Source organism: Oryx dammah, unplaced genomic scaffold (genome assembly GCF_014754425.2).
Source record: "Oryx dammah isolate SB20612 unplaced genomic scaffold, SCBI_Odam_1.1 HiC_scaffold_27, whole genome shotgun sequence".
Classification (NCBI taxonomy): Eukaryota; Metazoa; Chordata; class Mammalia; order Artiodactyla; family Bovidae; genus Oryx; species Oryx dammah.
This window is the reverse complement of record NW_024070211.1, coordinates 64,523,008-64,548,392: the sequence shown is the minus strand read 5'-3', so window position 1 is coordinate 64,548,392 and position 25,385 is coordinate 64,523,008. Positions and strand designations below refer to the sequence as shown.

The 25,385-nt window shown below is 44.1% G+C and overlaps 1 protein-coding gene across 2 annotated transcripts in view; it reads left to right on the top strand.

Moving 5' to 3' along the window:
* CFAP221 (cilia and flagella associated protein 221) overlaps positions 1-25,385 on the top strand; it is a 122,629-nt gene that overhangs the window by 6,925 nt on the left and 90,319 nt on the right. For both annotated transcript variants that reach the window (XM_040228966.1, XM_040228967.1), the window contains exons 4-6: positions 11,277-11,363; positions 11,522-11,620; positions 13,587-13,687. In XM_040228966.1, coding sequence (XP_040084900.1) covers positions 11,277-11,363; positions 11,522-11,620; positions 13,587-13,687 — 287 coding nt within the window. The remainder of the gene's footprint in view (positions 1-11,276; positions 11,364-11,521; positions 11,621-13,586; positions 13,688-25,385) is intronic.

The window sequence follows — 25,385 nt, the reverse complement described above, 5'->3', positions numbered from 1 at the left end:
TGGGTCCCCTTTTTTGATTGAGATATCCCAACTGGGGAGGGCTCGGTTGACCACAGGACTCCTAACCCACCACTAACAGGGACCTGACCATTTAAACCTGCTCCATAGTCTCGGTGACCCCCACTGTGATCCCCCAAAGTCACACTGAATAGGATGTTAGAACTACTCCAGCTGGTCTAGGGACTGAGCCAGGCCAGCCTCTGGGCATGTGTTGGAGTGGGGTTGATGGATGTGGGGTGCCTCACACAGGCCCTGAGACTCCGGCTTGTGTGTGATGTACCCTCCCACTATAAGACTCTGCATTTAGATACAATGCATTCTTTTTCAGATTCTTTTCCTATATGGTTATTACAGAATATTGAGTACAGCTCCCTGTGCTATACAGGAGGTCTTTTTGATTATCTGTTTCATATATAGTAATGAGTATATGTTAATCCCAAATGCCTTATTTATCCCAGCCCCCGAAACTGTGTCTTAAAGTGGATCATTTCAAGACAGAATTCCGACTATCGTATTAGACTCATTCTCTGAGTGGGAGACTCGCTGCAGGAAACTGACAGATGGTAAAACTGTCAGAAAGCAAGGCCCCAGCCAAGAGACAATGCAGCTTCCTTGAGTCCTCACACACTGAAGAGGAGGAGAGAGAAGGGATCAGCAGAGGAAGCTGTTAGGGGCTGAGGACTTCCTCTTAGGAAAAGGGTCAGGATTTAAAACTGTGATTAGGAACTTTACCCCTCAGTCTGCAAGGACACATTTCTTAGAACACAGCATCAAAGACCAAGGTTAATCATTCATTTTGGAGCTTGCATTTCCTGGTTATTAGGTTTGCTATCTAGTTGCTGGTGGTTGTTTAGTCATGTTCAACTCTTGGGACCCCATGGACAGTAGCCCACCAGGCTCCTCCACAGGAGGAATCCACGGGAATTTCCAGGCAAGAATACTGGAGCGGGTAGCCATTTCTTTCTCCAGGGGAAATACTTAACCCAGGGATCAAACCCACATCTCCTGCGTTGGCGGGCAGGTTCTTTACCACTGGGCCACCAGGAAAGTCCCTAGATGATGACAGAATGGATCTAAAATAATCTAAAATAATTTGCAATGAGTGAACAATTAACTGCCTGTTCCCAACCCTCTTCACTCTCCTCATTCCTTTACTCACCCAGCCTCCACCCTAAGCAGCCAGATCCTCATTCTATTGTTATAGATTTGCCTCTTCTGAACATTTCACATAAATAGAATCACACAATATGTGGTCTTTCGCAACTGGCTTCTTTCATTCAGCATGTTTCCCAGGCTCGTTGAATTTGTAGCATGAATAGGTACTTCATTCCTTTTTGGGCAAATAATGTTCTGTTGTATGGTTATATCACTTAAAATTTTTTTTTAATTTTTATTGACATATAAATGATTTAAAATGCTATATTATTTTCAAATGTACAGCAAAGTGATTCGACTATATGTGTATATTTTTATATGTTAATATAAAGATGTATATTCTTCAGTTACATTCTCTTCCATTATAGGTTATTACAAGATACTGAGTGTACTCCCCTGTGCTATACAGTAGGTCCATGTTGGTTATCTATGTCATACACAGTGGAGTGTATCTTTTAATCCCAAATGTTTAATTTTTCCCTCCCTGCTTTTTCTCTTTGGTGAACATGAGTCTGTTCTGTGTCTGTGAGTCTATTTCTGTTTTGTAAATAAGTTCACTTGTGTCATATTTTAGATTCCACATTAAAATGATATCATATGATACTGAGTTGGCCAAAAAGTTCGCTTGAATGTTTCAGAATACATTATGGAAGAACTCGGATGAACTTATGACCAACCCAGTAACTGTCTTTCTTTGTCTGGCTTTCTTCACTCAGTATGATGATTTCTAGGTCCATCTATGTTGCTGCAAATGGCATTACTTCACAATGCTATCTTTTACTTGGCATTATGCTTTTTTACATGAACTGAGAAATACTCCCACATCTTCATCCAGTCCTCTGTCAATAGACAGATTACTTCCATGGCCTTTGTTGTTGTTCAGTCACTCGTCATGTCCGACTCTGCGACCCCATGGACAGCAGCACGCCAGGCTTCCCTGTCCTTCACCATCTTCTGGGGCTTTGTCAAACTCATGTCCGTGGAGTCGGTGATGCCATCCAACCATCTCATCCTCTGTTGTCACCTCCTCCTGCCTTCAGTCTTTCCCAGCATCAGGGTCTTTTCTAGTGAGTCAGATCTTTGCATCAGGTGGACGAAGTATTGGAGCTTCAGCTTCAGCATCAGTCCTTCCAGTGAATATTCAGGACTGATTTCCTTTAGGATTGACTGGTTTGATTTCCTTGCATTCTAAGGGACTCTCAAGAGTCTTCTCCAACACCACAGTTTAAAAGCACAATTCTTTGGCACTCAGCCTTCTTTAATGGTCCAACTCTCATATCCATACATGACTACTGGAAAATCCATAGTTTTGGCTAGATGGACTTTTGTCGGCAAAGTAATGTCTCTGCTCTTTAATATGCTCTCTAGATTGGTCATAGCTTTTCTTCCAAGGAGCAAGCGTCCTTTAATTTCATGGCTGCAGTCACCATCTGCAGTGATTTTGAAGCCCAAGAAAATAAAGTCTCTCAATGTTTCCAATGTTTCCCCATCTATTTGTCATGAAGTGATGGAATCAGATGCCATGATCTTTGTTGTTTGAATGCTGAGTTTTAAGCCAGCTTTTCACTCTCCTCTTTCACTGTCATCAAGAGGCTCTCTAGTTCTTCTTTGCTTTCTGCCATAATGGTGGTGTCATCTGCATATATGAGGTTATTGGTACTTCTCCCAGAAATCTTGATTCCAGCTTGTGCTTCATCCAGCCTGGCATTTCGCATGATGTAGTCTCCATGTAAGTTAAATAAGCAGGGTGACAATATACAGCCTTGATGTACTCCTTTCCCAATTTGGAACCAGTCTGTTGTTCCATGTCCAGTTCTAACTGATGCTTCTTGAGCTGCATACAGATTTCTCAGGAGATAGGTAAGGTGGTCTGGTATTCTCATCTCTTGAAGGATATTCCAGTTTGTTGTAATCCACATAGTCAAAGGCTTTAGTGTAGTCAGTAAAGCAGAAGTAGATGTTTTTCTGGAATTCTCTTTCTTTGATCCAAATTTCTTGCTATGATCTAAATTTCTATGCTTCAACAGATGTTGGCAATTTGATCTCTGCTTCCTCTGCCTTTTCTAAATCCAGCTTGAACATCTGGAAGTTCCTGGTTCATGTACTGTTGAAGCCTGGCTTAGAGAATTTTGAGCATTACTTTGCTAGCATGTGCTGCTGCTGCTGCTGCTGCTGCTGCTGCTAAGTCACTTCAGTCGTGGCCAACTCTGTGTGACCCCATAGACAGCAGCCCACCAGGCTCCCTCGTCCCTGGGATTCTCCAGGCAAGAACACTGGAGTGGGTTGCCATTTCCTTCTCCAATGCATGAAAGTGAAAAGTGAAAGTGAAGTCGCTCAGTCGTGTCCGACTCTTAGTGACCCCATGGACTGCAGCCCACCAGGCTCCTCCATCCATGGGATTTTCCAGGCAAGAGTACTGGAGTGGGTGCCATTGCCTTCTCTGTGCTAGCATGTGTGATGAGTCCAGTTGGGTGGTAGTTTGAACATTCTTTGGCATTGCCTTTCTTTGGGATTGGAATGAAAACTGACTTCTTTCAGTCCTCTGGCCACTGCTGAGTTTTCCAAATTTGCTGGTATATTGAGTGCAGTACTTAAATAGCGTCATCTTTTAGGATTTGAAATAGCTCAGCTGAAATTCTATCACCTCCACGAGCTTTGTTCACTGTGATGCTTTCTAAGGCCAACTTGACTTTGCATTCCAGGATGTCTGGCTCTGAGATAGGAGAGTGATCACACCATCATGGTTATCTGGGTCATTAAGATCTTTTTTGTATAGTTCTTCTTGTGTTTTTGCCACCTCTTCTTAATATCTTGTGCTTCTGTTAGATCCATAGCATTTCTCTCCTTTATTGTGCCAGTCTTTGCATGAAGTGTTCCCTTGGTACCTCTAATTTTTTTGAAGAGATCTCTAGTCTTTCCCATTCTGTTGTTTTCCTCTATTTCTTTGCATTGATCTCTTAGAAAGGCTATCTTACCTCTCCTTGCTATTCTTTGAAACTCTGCGTTCAGATGAATATATCTTTCCTTTTCTCCTTTGCCTTTCACTTCTCTTCTTTTCTCAGCTATTTGTAAGGCCTTCTCAGGCACCCATTTTGCCTTTTTTCATTTCTTTTTCTTGGGGATGGTTTTGATCACCGCCTTCTATACAGTGTCATGAACCTCCATCCATAGTTCTTCAGGCACTCTGTGTATCAGATGAAATCCCTTGAATCTGTTTGTTACATCCACTGTATAATCATAAGGGATTTGATTTAGGTCATACCTGAATGGCCTAGAGGTTTTCCCTACTTTCTTCAATTTAAGTCTGAATGTGGCAATAAGGAATTCACGATCTGAGCCACAGTCAGCTCCCAGTCTTGTTTTTGCTGACTGTATAGAGCTTCTCTATTGTAGATAGTGCTGCTGTGAACATTGGGTACATGCATCTTTTGAATTATGGTTTTCTCTGGGTATATTCACAGGAATGAAATTGCAGGATCATATGGTAGCTCTACTCTTAGTTTTTTAAAGGAACCTTCACACCATTCACATTTTCCCTGTTTCATAAGTTGATGGACATTTGGATTTTATCTTTGGGGCTATTAGGAATAATATCATCATGGACCTTTGTGTATATGTTTTTGTATGCATATATTTTCATTTCTCTTGGATGTGTATTAAGAAGTGGAATTAGGTTATATGGTATGTTAATTTTCTGTGGCTGCCTTACAAATTACCACAAATTTAGGAGCTTAGAAAACCAGAATCGCATTCTGGAGGCTAGAGTCTAAAATCAAGGTGTCAGCCGGGCCCGGCTCCTTTCACGGGTTCTAGGGGAACTCTTTCCTCGCTTCTCCCCGGATGTGATGGCGCCAGGTGCTCTTTGCCTTGAGGCTTATTGACCCTAAACCCTGGCCTCCATCTTCGCCTGGCTCTCCTCTGACTCCCCTTGTCTTCTCTTCTCTCTCTAAAAGGAAACTTGTCATTGGACTGAAGGACCAACCGGCTAATCCAGGACGATCTTGTCTCAAGGTCCTTAACTTAATAGCACCTGCAATCACTGTTTTCCCAAATAAAGTCACATTCACATGTTCCAGTGTTGGGGTGTGGCTAGGTCTTTCTGAGTTCACCGCTCACTGTTGTTCTATTTGCATTTCCTTAATGACTGATGATGTTAAGCATCTTTTCATGAGCTTACTGGTCACATTGCATCAAAGATTTATGTTGGAGAAGCCATCTGGGATAGCCCAAGCAAAGTGAGAAGTGGGGAGCAGGCACTTGGGGAGTAGAGGGAGATACAGAGGCTCGGGGGGCAAGCATGTGGCATGTTTGGTGTCCAGCGTACAGTCTGCTTTACCTGGATCCTAGGGTTTGGGGAGGGGGTAAAAGCTTCATTCTGCTGAAGAGCATCCATCTCTGTCTTATGTACAACACAATACCTATCACATAGAACGTACTCAGTAAACACTTGTCAAGACACTGAACTCACTTTATTGGAAGAGAGTGACTTGGCAGAGTCTCACTAGTTCCCAAGTAAATACAAGGTAAAGTCTGAATAATCATGCTGCTTCTATCAGACATTAAAACAAACAGATAAAAGTACAAAATTATTTCGTCTTAATAACATTCTGGGAGACCCAGCCTCCTATTTCTATCAGCAAAGTTAAGCAGAAGCCTAAGGCAGTTACCTTGAGATTCTTGTCAAACAAGGGGGTAAATTCAACCCTGCACATTATCTTGGTTTTGTTACAGGAAACGGTACAAATTGCCCAAGAATGGAATGATTGAATGTGTGTTTAAAACCACAATAAATTGTTCATTAACATTTGAGATTGATCCAGATCTGGTCAAAGGCTTTAAAACCTTTTACTTAGATTCATGTCGAAATCAATGTTTTGATTTACTTTAAAAGTTGAAATAATGGTTCCCAGTTTTCTCCAGACCAAGACCTCTTAAGTTCTCTTTCCCTCTGAGGAAAGATTTTTTCTGGGAAACTTTATTTATTAAGTAAATAATTAATCAATTTTCCCATGAGACAATCAGTGTTACTGTGGCCAGCCCAAAACAAAGTTGTCAGCATACACAGCCTTATCTTATGTAGAGTAACAGTCCTTTCCAGCTTTCTAAAATAATTGTATTAGTTTTCAACTCCCTGTTGCAGCCTTCAGAGACCTCTCTGCCCCAGGATCTTGCTTCTCAAACTAGGGCCACATATCTCAATGGCTTCAAGTCAGTGTGTGAGGGTCAAGACCTGAAGCTACAGTGTAAACATAATATATCTTTCTGGAGCATCAGTTTTACTCTCCCATTTTGGAGCAATGCATTATTGAGCAAAATTTTAAAGTAAAATGCATTATCAATCTGAGTCCATGGGCAAGGCTTTACGGGGGCTCCTGCTGCATCAGGGTTCCATCCCTTGATTGGGAAGATCCCCTACAGAAGAGAATGGCTACCCACTCCAGTATTCTTGCCTGGAAAATCCCACGGACGGAGGAGTCTGGTGGGCTACAGTCCATGGGGTCACAAAAGAGTTGGACACAACTGAGCATGCAAGCATGCATGCTGCAGCAGAGGGGAGCGAAGACAAACAACTGGTTCCCCTGCTCGCTCTTCCCCTCAGAGGGGCATGCTGGTTCCTTATATGGGGGTGAGGGTAGGGGAGAATCTAGAGGATCGGGCCTGAAGGACGGCTTGGGTGGTCTGCTCACCCTCTTGGTGGGATGTGTGCAGGGATGTGCTCAGAGCCTGCTTTTGCTCTTGATTCTTCAGAAGTGGTCAGGGGCTTCCCAGGTGGCACTAGTGGTAAAGAACCCACCTGCCAATGCGAGAGACATAAAGTGATGTGAATTCAATCCCCTGGAGAAGGGCATGGCAACCCACTCCAGTATTCTTGCCTGGAGAATCCCATGGACAGAAGAGCCTGGTGGGCTACAGTCCATGGGGTCCCAGAGAGTCGGACATGACTGAAGTGACTTAGCACGTAGGACTGCACTTCAGAAGTGGCAGTCGGGTTTGGGGCTTTTTTTTTTTTTTTATTGTTTTGTATCTTTTTATACATAGTTTGACCCAGCTACACATTCTCCCAAGCTTCACATGCTCGCAAGTTTCGGGAGTTGGTGATGGACAGGGAAGCCTGGCATTCTGCAGTCCATGGGGTCGCAAAGAGTCAAACACAACCGAACGACTGAACTGAACTGAACTGAACACATACTCACAGTTTTTTGTTGTTGTTCCTTATAGTTTCTTTGTATTTTGTTGCTCAAGGAGACATTTGTCCAGGTTCAAGCACTAGAGCAAAGATTCCCAAGTCCCAGATCCCAGCCTGTCTCAAACACTTTAAAGAACTTACAGAGCTGCTTGTGTTTTGCCCCCAGATGCCTGTGGTTAGGTATTTACCTCTGAGAAGCTGTGTCCCTGAGGAGAAGGATTAAAAGGACCCCAACTTAGGAGGCTGAAATGTGTTTAGAAAAGACTGTAAGTGCTTGGGGCTGAAGATTATAGACCCTACCCACCAAAGCCAGCGCTTCACTGGAGGCTGGGTTTACTCTGCCCTGTGGAGGGAATGGAAGGGAGACTGTGAGGGGCAGTGTGTGCATGGGGGAGCTGTGAGCAGTCTTCGCAAAGTCCCTCTGACCCTGGAGTAAAAGCTCTTCAACCTGTGACTCCTGGTATCTGGTTGCTGGTTCCTTGTTTGTTTGTCATGGGGGCCCATTCTGAAACACTGAAGCAAGGACTGAGTTTCACCTTAGAGTCAATATGGGCCTAAGAAGACACCGTTATTGCCCTTTTCCTTTTTGAAAGCTTTATTTGTTTTATTTTTGGTTGTGCCGGATCTCTGTTGCTATGTATGGGCTTTCTCTAGTTATGGAGAGCAGGTGCTACTCTGTAGTTGCTTTGCTCAGGCTTCTCATTGCCGTGGCTTCTCCTGTTGTGGAGCACAGGCTCCAGGCACCAGGGCTCAGTGGTCACGGCTTGCGGGCCCTAGGTGCGTGGGCTCAGAACTTGCAGCACACAGGCTCAGTAGTCGTGGCTTGTGGGCTCTAGGTGCGAGGGCTCAGCAGTTGCAGCGCACAGGCTCAGTAGTTGTGGCTTGCGGGCCTTAGGTGTGTGGGCTCAGCACTTGCAGCGCACAGGCTCAGTAGTCGCGGCTTGCGGGCCCTAGGTGCGTGGGCTCAGCAGTTGCAGTGCACAGGCTCAGTAGTAGCGGCTTGCGGGGTCTAGGTGCGTGGGCTCAGCACTTGCAGCGCACAGGCTCAGTAGTTACGGCTTGTGGGCTCTAGGTGCGTGGGCTCAGCACTTGCAGCGCACAGGCTCAGTGGTCGCAGCTTGCGGGCCCTAGGTGCATGGGCTCAGCAGTTGCAGCACACAGGCTTAGTTGCTCCACAGCATGGAGGATCTTCTTGGACCAGGAAATTGGACTCCGTCCCCTGCGCTGACAGGCAGATTCTTATTCACTATACCACAGAGGAAGTCCTTTTTTTCACCTTTCAGTGATGATTATTTTCCCCTCAGTGTTAGTTATAAATGAAAAGGCAAGAATGCCATTTTAGTCCTGAAAGCATATATTTTTTTGACAAGAAATCAAACTGACCTGCTGACAAACTATAAAAATAAAAAAAGGTAGGAAATGAAGTTTGGGCATTGAAATGTCCCTGTATGTACCTAGAGTCTCCTGGAAGGACCACTCTTGGGGTGAGGAGACTCCAGAGCCCACACCTTCACCAAGACTCCTGTGTGCCAGGCTCCTTGGAGGTCAAGAGAGATCTTGGCAGCTTTTTTTTTCCCCCAGGTTTCTCCTGTATTAAAAAGATATGCCATGTTGCTACACATGGCAATATATCATTCTTTTTATGGCTAAGTAATATTCCATTGTATATACCACACTTTCTTTATCCAGTCATCTATTGATGAATAGTTTGCTGCAACATAGACGGACCAGAGATTGTCATACTAAGTGAAGTAAGTCAAACAGAGAAACACAGATATTATATGATATCACTTATATGTGGAATAAAAAAAATACTACACATGAGCTTATTTACAAAACAGAAACAGATTCACAGACCAAGAAAACAAACTTATACTTACCAAAGGGGAAAGAGGCGAGAGATAAATTAGGAGTTTGGGATTAACAGACAGACACTATTATATATAAAACAGATAAACAACAGCACTTACTGTATAGCATAGGGAACTATATTTAGTATCTTGTAATAACCTATACTGGAAAAGAATCTGAAACTTGAATTTGACACTTGAAACTAACACAGTATTGTAAATCAGCTATAGTCCAAAAAAATATGCCAATGGAGTCGCTTTAAGAATATTCACAGATGACCAATGAGAACTTTTAACCGATGCAAGCCTTGATGTCATCTCATCAAGAGATTATATCTTAAGTCTAACTTAGAGACTCAATAAATTTGAGTGTGCACACCCAGCCTCTGGTCTGGACATTGAAAACCAAGGGCCTCTTAACTGTCCTGTTGCCCAGGTGAAGGCCAGATCCCAGAACCCAGAGTCCTTGCTCCCCTTTCATGCAGAGAAAGGAAAAACATCTCTACTCAGACACCCACTTAACTTACCAAGCATATTGTTCTGTCTCAAAGGAGGGCCTGCTCCTGACTCCAGGAGAGAACTCCTGACTTTGTGTTCTGTTTTATTAGCCCCAGGGATGGATTGAGGGCTGTCCTCTCCACACTCCTTTTCCTGATTTTTTGACTGCCTGTTACCAGGTCCCCAGGACAAGTGGCATGTAATTAGAGAAACTGAGGGTGAGCAGGTGACTGGCTTCTTAGCTTAGCTGGATCACAGGAGTAAGTTGAGTTCAACAAAAAGGTACACAAGTGACTGGTCAGGATGGGAAGAGGGGAGTGTGCCAGGTCACACAGAGGGGCACCTGGGGTTGCGGCTCTGGAAAAGTCTTAGGCTGGGCTGATTCACATGGGCATATTTCATTATTCTTTCAATGGTATTTGTTGTATCTATTTCATGATTCTTTAAGTGGTATATGACAGATTTTGAATCACTTAAAAAGTTTAAAAGTGCACCATATTGAAAAAAAAAGAAAAGAAAAGAAAGAAAAACACAAGAAAAAAAATTTTTTTAAAGGAAACAAAATAAACAAACAAACCAAAAAAAAGTGCACCATAGCCAAAACAATCTTGAGAAAGGAAAAACAGAATGGGAAAAATCAGGTTTCCTGACTTCAACTAAACTACAAAGCTACAGGAATCCGAGCAGTATAGTACTGACACTAAAACAGACACACAAATCAGTGAAACAGGAGAGAAAGCCCAGAAATAAACCTACACACTTATGGTCAATTAATCTATGACAGAAGAGGCAAGAATACACAATGGAGGAAAAGACAGTCTCTTCAGTAAGTGGTGCTAGGAAAACTGGAGAGCTACAATGAAAAGAATGAAAGTAGAACATATACCATATGCAAAAAATACACTCATAATGGATTACAGATCTAACTGTAAGACTGGATAGTATAAAAACTCTTAGAGGAAAACATAGGCAGAACATTCTTTGACATAAGTCCCAGCAAGATCTTTTTGGACTGACATCCTAGAGTAATAATGAAATAATGCCATTTGCGGCAACATGGATGAACTTAGAGAGTATCATACTAAGTGAAGTAAGACGGATAGAGAGACAAATACCATATGATATCATTTATATATGGAATCTTAAAAAATGATACAAATGAACTTATTTACAAAACAGAAACAGACTCTGAAAACAAATTTGTACGGTTATCAAAGGGGAAAGGTTGAGGGGAAGGGATAAATTAGGAGTTTGAGATTGACATATATACACTCCTATAAAATATATAATCAACAGAGACTTACTGTAGAGCACAGGAAATGCTTCTCAATGTTCTGTAATAACTTAAATGGAAAAGAAGTCTGAAAAAGAATGGGTATATGTGTAACTCAATAACTTTGTTGTACATGTGAAACTGATAGAACATTATAAATCAACTATTTCAATGTAAAATTTTTTTTAAAATTTAAACAATAAAAATAAAAGCATACCGTATCTCCACCTCCCTTTAGGAACAGGTGAGGTATAAATATCTATGCAGATAGATAAAGCAGTGTGTTCATGTGAATGCTTCTTTTTCTCTCCAGCATCTGGTCAATATTTGCAATGAAGACATACATGTTCATATTTTACCCCCGCAAACAAAATACTTTCAGATCAAGTATGTGAAAAAGGTAAGTGTCACTGGGTGACCTGCTCTCCCTTGATGTTCATTTTTGGATGTGGCTTTCCATGTGGTGGGTCTGTCCGGGACAGTATGTACTGTGTTGTCCCTGTGGTCCTGCCCCTGTGGTCTCTGGGGTCTCCCGACAAGAGCCCCCTTGTCTTCCAGGAGCACCGCCTTGTCCCTGGCTTGTCTCTCAGGATCACCATTACATTTTCTCCAGATGAGTGGCGATACTATTATGATTGCATTCGCGTTCACTGTAAGGTAAGTTCCTTAAAATTAAATTTGGGGGGAGTGGGATGGTGTCACAACTTATATCTTCAAGAGCAGACGAAAGAGATGGAATTACAAGTATAAAGTTTCTCAGCCCAGTGACTTAGGCAGCGACCCGAGTGGCTGGAGGGTCCTTGTCCAGCGATGTGGGTCCCAGCTGGGAAAGCCTCAGGTTGCTGAGCACTGGGCCTGAGCCAGAGACACTGCTTGTTCTCACCTTTCCTGGCCTAAAAACCTAATTTTTCTTGTGGTCCTGGGAGTTACTGAACGCTTTTCAAATAACTTAAATATCCTCTTTTAAGTGCTAGGTGAGAAAAATAGCAACAACCCTGAGCTGCGATTATGAACACCTAGGACTAGTGGCTCGGAGAAGGCAATGGCACCCCACTCCAGTACTTTGCCTGGAAAATCCTATGGACGGAGCAGCCTGGTGGGCTGCAGTCCATGGGGTCACTAAGAGCCAGACACGACTGAGCGACTTCACTTTCACTTTTCACTTTCATGCATTGGAGAAGGAAATGGCAACTCACTCCAGTGTTCTTGCCTGGAGAATCCCAGGGACGGGGGAGCCTGGTGGCTGCTGTCTATGGGATCACACAGAGTCAGACAGGACTACAGCAACTTAGCAGCAGCAGCAGCAGCAGGCCTAATGGCTAATGTCCTCCGAGGCAGCCCTGGGGGTCTGCAGGGAGAAGGGGGCCTGTGTGGCCCTACCCCAGAGGCTGTGCTCTGTGAGCCTCTTCCAAGTCATCTAATTCATCCTTGGCCCCCAGACCCCAGATCCACATGGTGTCAGCCCCTCCCTCAAAACTGGCACTCCCCCCACCTCCTGCCCCCTGCTCTGACTTTCATGCCTGGCCCTTACAAGTTGAGAAGCCTCAAGGGTGACGAAATTTAACTTTGCAAAACTAAAGTGGAAGAGTATGCTTTAGCAATAAACAAATTTCAGCTTTTAAAGGGGGAGAGGAAACTAAAGATGAGACCAGAATATTGCTTTCAGAAAGAATATTCTGTACCAAGAACAAAAGTCCCTCGTAACGGCACTGTATAGCACACCAGGGCAGGTGTCCTGCCACTAGGCAGCAATGGTAGCAGTGCCTCCTGTTTCTATGGCTCTTTAAACTTTTGAAGGCCATCATCTGCTTTCATTCTCAAAAATACCTTTGAAGAAAGGTGGAATTATCCCCAGTTGAAAGCAAAGGAAGACATGAGCTGTGGGGAGGTCAGAAGTCTTACTCGAGGTCATGCGCTGGGCAGGTCTAGAAGCAGGGCTCTGTGCCTCTGGCTGGTCCCGCGTTGGCTGTTCAGTGCTGTCTGGATCAGCTGATTCTGTGCTGGTTTTTCTTTATCTCAGGCCATGCAAGACTGTTTTCTCTATAATATTCTGAAATAGAAACAGATTACTGTCTTCATCTCTACATGAAGTCATTATATGATTATCTTTAGCTTTCCTGAATAATATTGAATGTAATTTCAATGAAATATACTTAAAATTTTCTCTACTTTGTTTATAACTAAGAAAAGTCAATATTTCAAATGTTATATTTAAGCACTCAGGTTTTTTTTTTAAGGAAATGTTTTCCTTTTTTTTCTGGAAATATTTTTTAATGGTAGAAAACAGGTCAAGAACTAAAGGATCTACAAATTCATCTTTGAAAATTATAGTCTCTTATAATATCATATAAGAAATGAATCACCAGTCCAGGCTCGATGCAGGATACAGGATGCTTGGGGCTGGTGCACTGGGATGACCCAGAGGGATGATATGGGCAGGGGAAGGGGGGTTCAGGATTGGGAACACGTGTACACCTGTGGCAGACTCATGTTGATGTATGGCAAAACCAATACAAGATTGTAAAGTAATTAGCCTCCAATTAAAATAAATAAATTTAAATTAAAAAAAAGAAAATTATAGTCTCAAGCATGGTTAACTTGACTTTCTTCTTGTTAATTTTAGGGAGATGAGACTTTGCTTATTCCCATTCATGCCTATCCTGTCGTGAACACACTGGACTTTCCCTCATTTATAAATCTATCAAATGTTCTACTTGGTGAAAGGTAAGTTATCAAAATGAATTACCAAAGTGTCATGGGATGTGAAAAGAGAGACTCTCATATGTAAAAACTTAGATTTCTAGTTTACCTAATGGACAGTTTTCCTCCTAACTGAATTAGACTGGACTTGTAGTTGCAAAGACAAAAAAAACCCCTCAAAAACCAAAAAGCCAAAATTAAAAAAAAAAGGAAACAAACAAACCCAGTCAAGTCAAAATATCGTAAGCAGGAAAGGAGTGTATTAGGTCATCAACCTGGAAGGAACAAGGTGGATCTTCAGGCATGGCTGGGTCTAGAGTTTTGACAAAGGCTGGAGAAACCTGACCCTTTCCATGTCTTGGTTTTGCTGCCCTGTGCAGGCTTCTTTCTCAACAGGCTCCCCTGCATGGGGCAAGACAGCTGCCAGAAGGTCCAAACAGGGGTGGTTGGAGGGGCTGTGAGGCTGGGAGTATTCACATAGAAGTCTCGGGACTGGATTGAATGCTGTTGGACCAGCATGCATCTCATGCCCAGAGATTTAACCTGTTTTTAGATAGATTGGTGGCAGAGAAGGCTAAGACACTAGACGGTCGCAATGGAAGCCAAATCTCAAGTCCTTTCTCCTTGCTGGGAAAATAGTTGATGACTCAGGTATACTTTAAGATGTTTCTTGTTTTTCCAGTAAATATTTATTGAATACCTACTACCAGGCACAGTGCCGTGTGTCTCTAGGGACATAAAGAAGATGAATGTTGAGCAGTTAGACATTGAGATATAATGGCCACCCCAGTTATTAAAGTTTGTTAAATGTAGAACTATTTTGTACTGGTTGAGAAATATACACTGTCCTGTCCCTGTCCCCCCAGCTCATCTGCCTGGCCCCGCTTCTGCCACCCCTCACCTCCAATGATGCAGTAACCGAGTTGTTAGTACCTAGCAGTCTGGGCACCGGGGGACCTGCAGGACCTAGCTCCAGCTTTGTATCCATGCTGGCTGTGTACTGCCGGTGAAGTCCCACTTGGGTGATGTTTTGAGTATCACCTATGTAAAAAGACCAATAGACAAAAGCTCTCATTCTGAAGATCTAAAAGTCTAATGGGGACAGAACCATGTCATTAAGAAATTACACCACTTGCTAAGTGTTGCCATCAGGGCACATGAGGGGTTCTGTGTGGGTCCAGAAGAGGGAGTACAGAACTGACTGGGGGAATGGGAAAAGTCCCCCCGCATAAAGGGGGGCATCCAGTTACCCTCAGAGGACACTGTGGGGTAGACTGTGAGGATGGCGTCCAGGCAGGGGCACAGGGTGCACAAAAGCACGCTGGCAGCAGAGCGTGGATCATGCCTTGCAGGTGATGAATCCAGCCCGTAGCCAGCAGACGCTAGACGCCTCTTTCTCTTTTGGCTGCACCTAGTCTTAGTTGTGGCACGTGGGATCTTCAGTCTTTGCTGCAGCACGCAGGATCTTTAGATGAGACCTGTGAACTCCTAGTAGCATCATGCATGTGGAATCTAGCTCCCCTACTGAGGATTGAACCTGGGCTCCCTGCACTGGGAGTGAGGAGTCCCAGCCACTGGACCACCAGGGAAGTCCCTAGAGGCCTCTTGATCTAAGGACAGAGAGTAAGCAAAGACTGTGGGCTTCTGCCTGTGTGTGGGGGCTCAGAGCATGTTCAAGGGCCTATAGGCGGCACTGAGCAGGGGGATACAAGTTGCTAAAGACCCAGGAGCAGAGGAAGAGAGGCGGCAACTGAGGCTTTTTGGTGGTGGGAGGAGGTGACAAGGGTGTATGAGCTTCAGGGCCTTTGAGTGAAACTCACCATTTAGATCTGTAACAGTTGCCTTGGTTCAGCTGATGTGAGACCCTGCCCCCTGCCCAGAGGCTTCCCATGGGCTTTTGACTCACCATCTCTCTTTACTTATTTTTTGAAAACAACTCTTTAAGAAGTATCAATAAATAGCACATACAGAAGAATATGTAATAATATGCACAGTTTAAAGAATGATAATGCATTGAAAATTGATTTTAAGACATTAAGACATAAAGCACTACCAGTAACTTTATAACCACTGTTCTGAATTTTGTGGCAATCATTTTTTTCTTTATTTTAATAGTTTCAACACATACATGGGCACCCCTAAATAACACATGGTCTAGCTCTGCCAGTGTTTGGATCTTTTTTCTTTTTGGCTGTGCTGCTGCTAAGTCGCTTCAGTCGTGTCCAACTCTGTGCAACCCCATAGACGGCAGCCCACCAGGCTCCTCTGTCCCTGGGATTCTCCAGGCAAGAACACTAGAGTGGGTTGCCATTTCCTTCTCCAATGCATGAAAGTGAAGAGTGAAAGTGAAGTCACTTAGTTGTGTCCGACTCTTAGCGACCCCATGGACTATAGCCTATCAGGCTCCTCCACCCATGGGATTTTCCAGGCAAGAGTACTGGAGTGGGTCTCCATGCTGCGTCTTTATTGTGGCATACAGGATCTTTGATCTTCCTTGTGGCATATGGGATCTAGTTCCCTGACCGGGGATCAAACCCAGACCCCCTGCAATGGGAGCACAGAGTCTTAGCCACTGGACCACCGGGGAAGTCCCTGATCTTTATATACATGAAATCATACTCTGCATCAGTTCTTCTGTAACTTGCTTTTTTGATCCAACATTGTGTTCTTGTGGTCTAACCATGTTAACCCAGAGCCGTCGTAGTTCACTGCTGTGTGTGTTTATGGCAATGTTAAAAATCTTCTCACTGCTAACAGACCTATGGATTATTGCCACTACTTTTTTTTTTTTTTTTTGCTGTGACTTGCACCGCTGTTGTATATCCTTGTGCATGGTCTGGGGTGTGTGTTCCAGAGTTTTCTACATTGTGCACCTAGAGGTGTAATTGCCAGCCCACATAGCTTCAGTGTCACCTTTTAATGCCAAATTGTTCTCGCATATGGGTGTGCCCATCGCACACACTCCCTTTTCTCCTGCGTCATTGCCCATGGTGGGTGTTATCAGACCTTTACATTTTGGGTGATGTATATTCTTGGCCCCGGCTCTTCTTGTCTCTATTTTCCCCCAAAATGCTCAGCCAGAACTCTTTCCCGGCACTTCTTCCTTCCCCTCATCCACCCTGTCTTCACTGACCCCTCCTCAGCACTAAGTGGTCTACGCAGGGGTGCCCATGTATGTGTCGAAACTGTTAAAATAAAGAATTCTTTATTTTATTGAAGTATAGCTGTGTTATAATGCTGTGTTAACTTCTGCTGCATAGCAGTGATTCAGATGTATATATATACACATACACGGAGGAGGGCACAGCACCCCACTTCAGTGTTCTTTCCTAGAGAATCCCTTGGACAGAGGAGCCTGGCAGGCTACAGTCTGGTGGGTAGCAAAGAGTCGGACATGGCTGAGCGACTTAGCACGAACTCTTGCATACATATACACACATACTTTTTCATGTTCTTTTCCACTCTGGTTTATCACAGGGTATTTAATATGATTCCCTGTGCTATACAGTAGGACCTTTTTGTTTATCCATTCTGTATACAACAGTTTGCATCTGCTAATCCCAAGCTCCCAATTCATCCCTCTCTCAAACCCCTCCCCCTCAGCAGCCACAAGCTGTTCTTTAGGTTTCTGAATCTGTTTCTGTTTTGCAGATAAGTTCATGTGTGTCGTGTTTTATATGTGTGTGTGCATGCTAAGTCACTTCAGTCTCGTTCACCTCTGCCAGGCTTCTCTGTCCATTGGATTCCCCAGGTAAGAATACTGGAGGGGGTTGCCGTACCCTCCTCCAAAGGGTCTTCCCAACCCAGGGATCAGATCTGTGTCTCTCATGTCTCCTGCATTGGCAGGCAGCTTTTTTACCATTAGCACCACCTGGGAAGCCCCAGCTTACACAAAGAAGTGAAATATGAGACTGGTCTCTCTCCTTCTGACTTACTCAGTATGATAGCCTCTAGGTCCATCCATGTTGCTGCAAATGGCATTATTTCATTCTTTTAAGGCTGAGTAATATTCCATTGTGTTTATGCACCACATCTTCTGTATTCCTTCCTCTGTTGATGGATGTTTAGGTTCTTTCCATGTTTTGGCTACTGCTGCTATGAACGTAGGGGTGCATGTATCTTTTTGAATTATAATTTTGTCTGGATGTATGTCCAGAAGTGGGATTGCTGGGTCATACGACAGCTCTGGAGAAGGCAATGGCACCCCACTCCAGTACTCTTGCCTGGAAAATCCCATGGACAGAGGAGCCTGGATGGCTGCAGTCCATGGGGTCGCTGAGGGTCGGACATGACTGAGCGACTTCATTTTCACTTTCACGCATTGGAGAAGGAAATGGCAACCCACTCCAGTGTTCTTGCCTGGAGAATCCCAGGGACGAGGGAGCCTAGTGGGCTGCCATCTCTGGGGTCGCACAGAGTCAGACACAACTGAAGTGACACAGCAGCAGCAGCATGACAGCTCTATTTTTAGTTTTTTAAGGAATCTCCATACTGTTTTCCACAATGGCTACAGCAACTTACATTCCCACCAACAGTGCAGGAAGATTCCCTTTTCTTCACACTCTCTCCAGTACTTATTGTTTGTAGATATTGTAATGATGGCCTTTCTGACAATGAGGTGGCACTTCACTGTAGTTTTAATTTGCATTTCTCTAATAATTAGCAATGATGAGCATCTTTTCATGTGCCTATTGGCCATCCGTATGTCTTCTTTGCAGAAATATCTGTTTAGGTCTTCTCCCTGTTTTTCAGTTTGTTTGTTTTAAAGGCGTGGGGTATTCTAATCCTTGGGGTATTGATCTTTTTTAATATAAATTTTTGACTGCGCCGGGTCTTTGCTGCTGTGTGTGGGCTTTCTCTAGTTGTGGTGCACAGGCTTAGTTGCTCCAAGGTATGTGGGATCATCCTGGACCAGGGATCTCACCTGTGTCCCTTGGCATTGGCGGGCAGATTCTTAATTACTAGACCACCAGGGAAGTCCTGGGTTGTTTGTTTTGTTGTTGTTGAGTTGTATGAGCTGTTTGTTAAATGGATGATTCTAATTTCTAACTTGGTGTGTTCTGAGGAAGCACCCCTAACCCAGCTCAGTGTGAAGTGAGTTGGTGGCAGGTGGGATAGGGAAGCTCAGACGAGACTTCTCAGAGGAGAACGTGCTTGCCCTGAGCTTTCGAATCAGCCAACAGAAGGGAGCAGAGCAGGAGGAAAGAGGGGTGTTTTAGGTAGCACAGAGGCTTGGGCAGAGTCAGAGGTGTGGAAGGCTCAGCAGATTTGGGCCTGTCGGGAACATTCATTAGCCTGGGGCAGGGGAAGCAGGGAGAGGGCTGAGAAAGAAAGGCCTCAGAGGCCGTGCTGGGGGGCACGGATTTTAATGATGCCGCCAGTGAACATGGAAGCAGAGAAACGCACAGTCTCGTCTACCTGACAGAAGCTTCACCTGAGTGGCCTGTGCGGGAACCAGAGGAGGCATGGCCAGCACTGCTGTGCACAACCAGGCACAAGACAGGAGGGGCCCTGGTACACCTCACAATCAGGCACTGCTTGTCCTGTGGTCTTGTTCTGTCGCTCAGTTGTGTCTGACTCTCTGTGACCCCACAGCCTTTCACTGTCTCCCGGAGTTTGCTCAGACCACGTCCATTGAGTTGGTAATGCCATCCAACCATCTCATCCTCAGTCGCCCCCTTCTCTTTCTCTCCATCTTTCCCAGCATCAGGGTTTTTCTAATGAGTTGTATCTTCGCATCAGGTGGCCCAAGTATTGCAGCTTCAGCTTCAGCATCAGTCCTTCTAATGAATATTCAGGGTTGATTTCCTTTAGGATTGACCAGTTTGATCTCTTTGCTGCCCAAGGGATTCTCCAAAGTCTTCTCCAGCACCACAGTTTGAAGGCATCAGTTCTTCAGCACTCAGCCTTCTTTATGGTCCAACTCTCACATCCATACATGACTGCTGGAAAAACCATAGCCTTGACTAGACGGACCTTTGTCGTCAAAGTGATATCTCTGCTTTTTAATGTGCTGTCTAGGTTTGTCATAGCCTTTTTCCCAAGGAGCAAGCATCTTTTAATTTCAGGGCTGCAGTCACCATCCATAGTGATTTTGGAGCCCAAGAAAATAAACTCTTTCACTGTTTCCACTTTTTCCCCATCTATTTGCCATGAAGTGATGGGACCAGATGCCATGATCTTCATTTTTCAAATGTTGAGCCTTAAACCAGATTTTTCAGTCTCCTCTTTCACCCTCATCAAAAGGTCCTTTAGTTCCTCTTCGATTTCTCCCATTAGGGTGGTACTCTGCATATCTGATGTTGTTGATGTTTCTCCCAGCAGTCTTGAGTCCAGCTTGTGATTCATCCAGCCTGGCATTTCGCATGATGTACTCTGCATATAAGTTAAACAAGCAGGGTGACAATATGTAACCTTGACGTACTCCTTTTCCAGTTTTGAGCCCGTCCCTTCTTCCATGTCCAGTTCTAACTGTTGCTCCTTGATCTGCATACAGGTTTCTCAGGAAACACATAAGTTGGTCTGGTATTCCCATCTCTTTAAGAGTTTTCCATAGTTTGTTGTATTCCATCAGTCAAAGGTTTTGCATAGTCAATGAAACAAAGGTAGATGTTTCTCTGGGATTCCCTTGCTCTTTCTGTGATCCAGCGGATGTTGGCAATTTGGTCTCTGGTTCCTCTGCCTTTCTAAACCCACCTTGTACCTCTGAAAGGTCTTGGTTCACATACTGCTGAAGTCTAGCTTGAAGAATTTTGAGCATTACCTTGCTAGCATGTGAAATTAACAGAATATTACAGTAGTTTGAACATTCTTTGGCATTGCCCTTATTTAGGACTGGAATGAAAACTGACCTTTTCCAGTCTTGTGGCCACTGCTGAATTTTCCAAATTTTCTGACATACTGAGTGCAACACTTTCACAGGCACTGATTGCAAATATTTAAATGTAGCAGTGGGGCCTTGGGTTCCTTAGAAGAGGAAATAAGGATTCATTGCCCACGATTTATTAAGACAGAACCCATAAAGGAGTGCAGAGCAGGGGTGAGGGTGCCCAGCCCCTCAGCTGAAGGTACTTCTCTGGAGAAGGTCAAGGGAAGAGTCCTCAGCCACAGCACCCCCAGGAGTCTGGCACTGGGAGTTCCAGCTGGTGAAGGAGAGGAGCTGTAGCATCACCACAAGGCACAGCAAGCAGACACCCTTGGGTCATACACCCGCTTGTCAGCTCTGTCCGGCTTTATCTGGCTCTGGAATTGCCCTTCTCTGGAGTGATGATGCGGATTCCGTGCGAGGTTGAGGTAATGTGAGTTGCTGCCTGGCGGGGTGATTACCTCCTGATGGGTGGTGTCACGATGGAGAGTATAGGGCTGGCTACTCCTGGTGCTCCTTCCTGGGGACAGAGGGGCTCTTCAGTGTGACCTTGCACTGTTCATGGTTCACTTATTGTTCTAGTTGCTATAGGACTTGGATAGTTGGTGGCATTAATTACGCAAATTTTTCTTTTTTACATTACATGGCTATGTACACTATTCTGATACATATAGTTCATAAATTAAGGTTCTTTAGAAAAGTTATGTGCAAGACATGCAATACTGGATTTATGTTAATACAGTGGATCCCAGGATGTGATTAGTTGGAGAAAAAAAGTTGGACGAGGCATTTTGGCTAAAGGAAGGAGAAGTTATAACGCAGAGTACACACACTTCTGGTTTGAAAGGCAGCTGCAGCATGGGTGCTTGGCTCAACGTGATCTGTGATAAAACATTAATACTTGCTGCAGCCATTGCTCGGTGAGTAAGAAGCAGTGATCCCTCACCTGTGACCTCCAGTCTCACCTCTCACCAGGGAGCCCACCAGGCCACCGCCTGCCCTCTAGGCCAATTTGCAGTCACATGTTCTCAGTCACTCAGTGGTGTCTGACTCTGTGACCCCATGGACTGTAACGCACCAGGCTCCTCTGTCCATGGGATTCTCCAGGCGAGAATACTGAAGTGTGTTGCCACTTCCTCCTCCAGGGGGATCTTCCCAACCCAGGGATTGAACCCATGTCCCCTGTGGCTCCTGCATTGGGAGGTGGATTTCCTACCACCAAGCCACCTGGGAAGCCCCAATTTGCAGCTCAGCTCCTCCTGTTTCCCTGCCTCAGCCCTCAGCCCCCACCCCTGAGTGAATACAAATTCCCCCAGCTCTGCTCCATCGCTTCTCTGGGGACTGCTTGTGAGGCCCCGCTCTGGGGCCAGAAATGACGCCCATGCAGATGCTGCCTCTGCGGCCAACCTCACCCAGTAGCCCCGCTCCACACCCAGAGAGCCAGCACCTCCTCCGGCCGAACCGACCACCTGTTAATGTGTCTCACAGGATGGGCACGGGCTTCTGGCACCTATACCTCCGGCTCCTTCTTAGCCCTCTCCCTTCTCAGCCCCTCAAACTCAGTCTCTCCCTTCTTAGCTCCTTGTGAAGAGCTAAAGCCTAGGGTGGTTTTCTGAGGATCAGCTTGCTGCAGAGAGTGGGGTATGTCCCTCCAACAATCCTATCTTGTCTGGCACAAATGGTTTATGCCTCAGTGTGTCATCCATCTGCCCGTTCCGAATTTGTGCTTCTGATTTTATTAAACTGCTGACCTGCTCCGTTTAGTCCACATAGTGGGGGTTCACATGATTTATTTTTTTGTAAACATTTCAGGCTTATGGTTGCCAAGGGGGAGGAGGATGGGAGAGGGATGGACTAGGAGTTTGGGGTTAGCAGATGCAAACTATTTATAGGGAATGGATAAGCAACAAAAACTTTCATGTTTAACTGAATCATTTTGCTGTAGAGCAGAAATTAGCACAACATAGTAAATCAACTATACTTTTTTTTTTTTTATGGAGGAAAGAATGGTGCAGCAGCCGTCTCAACTATACTTCTTTAAAATAAATTTTAAAAATTTCAGTTAGTTGTCAGCATTGAAAAATCAGAAGATTTCACATGAAATTTAGATTTCCACGTTTTTGTTTTTGTTTTGAAAAAAGGAAGCTCCAGAAGTACCAGGCACAGATTCCTATCTGATCGAAGTCAGCTCAGCAGGGACGGCATGGACACTGCCCCTTCAGAGGGCCGTGCCTCTGCCAGGCGCCACAGGCCCCACCTCTCCCTGCTGCCTCGCAGGCCAGCCTTTCCGCTCAGTGTTACCTGCCTGGCCTGTGAGGACCCTCAATGACGAAACTGAAAAGGAGACAGCACCGTGCAGGGTCTGGATTCCCATCCAGGCTCTGCTTGGTGATAGCTGCGTGGCTCTGAAAGTTGACAGCCATCATCATTGTCGTCACCAAGGAGATTTTTGCCTCAATGATGCGCAGATGAGACCAGACAGTTTGGCTCACACTTCAACAAAGGGGGACAACTTACAGAGAAATTGCTATGAGAGGCTCGGGGTGGGGAGGCTGGAGGCCAAGCTGAAGGTGGGTTTCCAAGGCTCAGGGACTGAGCTGATGTCAGAGGGGTTGTGTGAAGCCCCCGAAACAACCTGTGAGGAACTCTGTACAAGCTGGGGAGAGGGGCCAGGGTGGGGCAGGCAGGGAGGAGTCAGGGTGTAGCTGTAGGTTCTAGGGCTAAGAGCTTCTTTCTCTTGGCATGTTTATATCTGTGTGTGTGTGTGTGTGTGTGTGTGTGTGTGTGTGTGTATTTTAAATTGTTTTCTTTTTTATTGGATTATAGTTGATTTACATTGTTATGTTAGTTTCAGGTGTACAGGAAAGTGATTCAGTTATATGTATATATATATTTATATATTCTTTCCCCATATGGGTTATTATAAAATACTGAGTATAGTTCCCTGTGCTATATGGTAGATCTTTGTCATTTATCTATTTTATATATAGTAGTGTATATCTCTTACCCCCAAATTCCTAATGTATCTTCCCCACCCTCTCTTGGTGTATATATTTTTTTAAAGTTTTATTGAGATAGAATTTGCATATCATAAAATGTACTAATTTACAACATACAATTCAGGGTTTTTAGCATGTATCAACCATCACCACAATTCTAGGCTATTTTTATTGCCCGAAAAGAACCTTCCACCTTCTCATTTCTCCCTCAAACTTCACAGCCTTAAGTAAACTCTAATTTACTTTGTGTCTCCATACATGTGCTTATTCTGGACATTCCCTAAAAATGGAATTGTATGTCTATGGTTCTTGGTGACTGACTTCTTTACTTAGCATAATATTTTCAGTTTGCATCCAGCTTGTAGCACGCATCAGTACTTCATTCCTTTTTAGTGCCAAATGATATTCTACTATATGGATAAACCATATTTTATTATCGGTTCATCAGTTGATGGACATTGAGTTGTTTCCACTTTTTGGCTACTTTGAACAGTGCTGCTATAAACATGTATTTGTTTTTATGCAGATAAGTGTTTTCATTTCTGTTGGCCACATACCTGGGAACAGAATTGCTAGGCTGTAATAGTAACTCCGTGTTAACATTTTGAGAAGCTGCCACACTATTTTTCAAATGACCGCACCATTTTCATTCTTATCAGCAATGTCTGAGGGTCCCAATGTCATTTATATGTTTATTTATTTATTTTTATTTTAAAAATGTGTTGGAATATGGTTGATTTACCTCATTGTGCTAGTTTCAGGTGTGCAGTGAAGTGAATCAGTCGTATGTGTACATATATCCACTTTCAGGTTCTTTTCCCATGTGGGCCGTTACAGAGTACTGAGTAGTTTCCTGTGCTGTAGGTAGGTCCGTATTAGTTGTCTACTTTATATATAAGGCTCCCCTGGCTCAGATAGTGGAGAATCTGCCTGCAGTGTGGGGCACCTGGGTTCAATTCGTGGGTCAGGAAGATTTCCTAGAGAAAGGAATGGCTACCCACTCCAGTATTCTTGCCTGGAGAATTCCATGGACAGAGGAGCCTGTATTCCAATGACGTTTATGTGTTTAAATGTCAGAGTAAAGCAATTCTTTCTATAGCTAAAGAAAAAAAAATACTGCACATTATGGGGAAGGACAAAGGTGATGGGAAAATATAAATTTAGCAGAGGGAAGATTCAGAAGAATATATGTTCTCTTTATATATATATATAACCAATTTAGACCAAATTGCCAGAAGTTGTAGAATTTTCATTTAATATCCTAAGTTTGCTCTCTTTGAGGTTGCTTCTAGGGAGAAGCAGGTGTGGTCTGGGTCTAGCCTTTCTGAGGATTGGGTGGCACCTCAGTCACTTTCCAAAAGGTCAGGAGACAGACTTGTATCTATTCATCAACTATGTTCTCATGGGCTTGATTTGATAGTTGTAAATTTTCCTTGCTGAGATAAAATCCCACATGGACATTTGCCAACTACCTATAAACAGCCATGGTGGTTTAAAATCTGGTGAACTGTGTTTTGACAGCTTCTGTAAATAACAAAAAGTAGCATTCTAGTTTCTTTCCAACATCCAACCATGGGATGCAGAGGCCTTTCAGCTGTCTTTCGCCTGCAGATGTTGAAACTGCTCTATAACTGGGTAACCCCAGCCATCACTTTGTTTCTAATCTTAGAGAGTGTTGTGGATCAGATACAGTGCTACTCTTCCTGCACACATAAGTAAATGAAAGCATGCTAATGAGAGGTACTGAAATGTTACATCTTCCTGTTTCCATGACTCTAGAAAGATTCATCTTAAATCATCTTACTCTGCAGTTTCCCCGGCAGTGTCTATCTCATACTGAATAACTGGCTGAAATCTG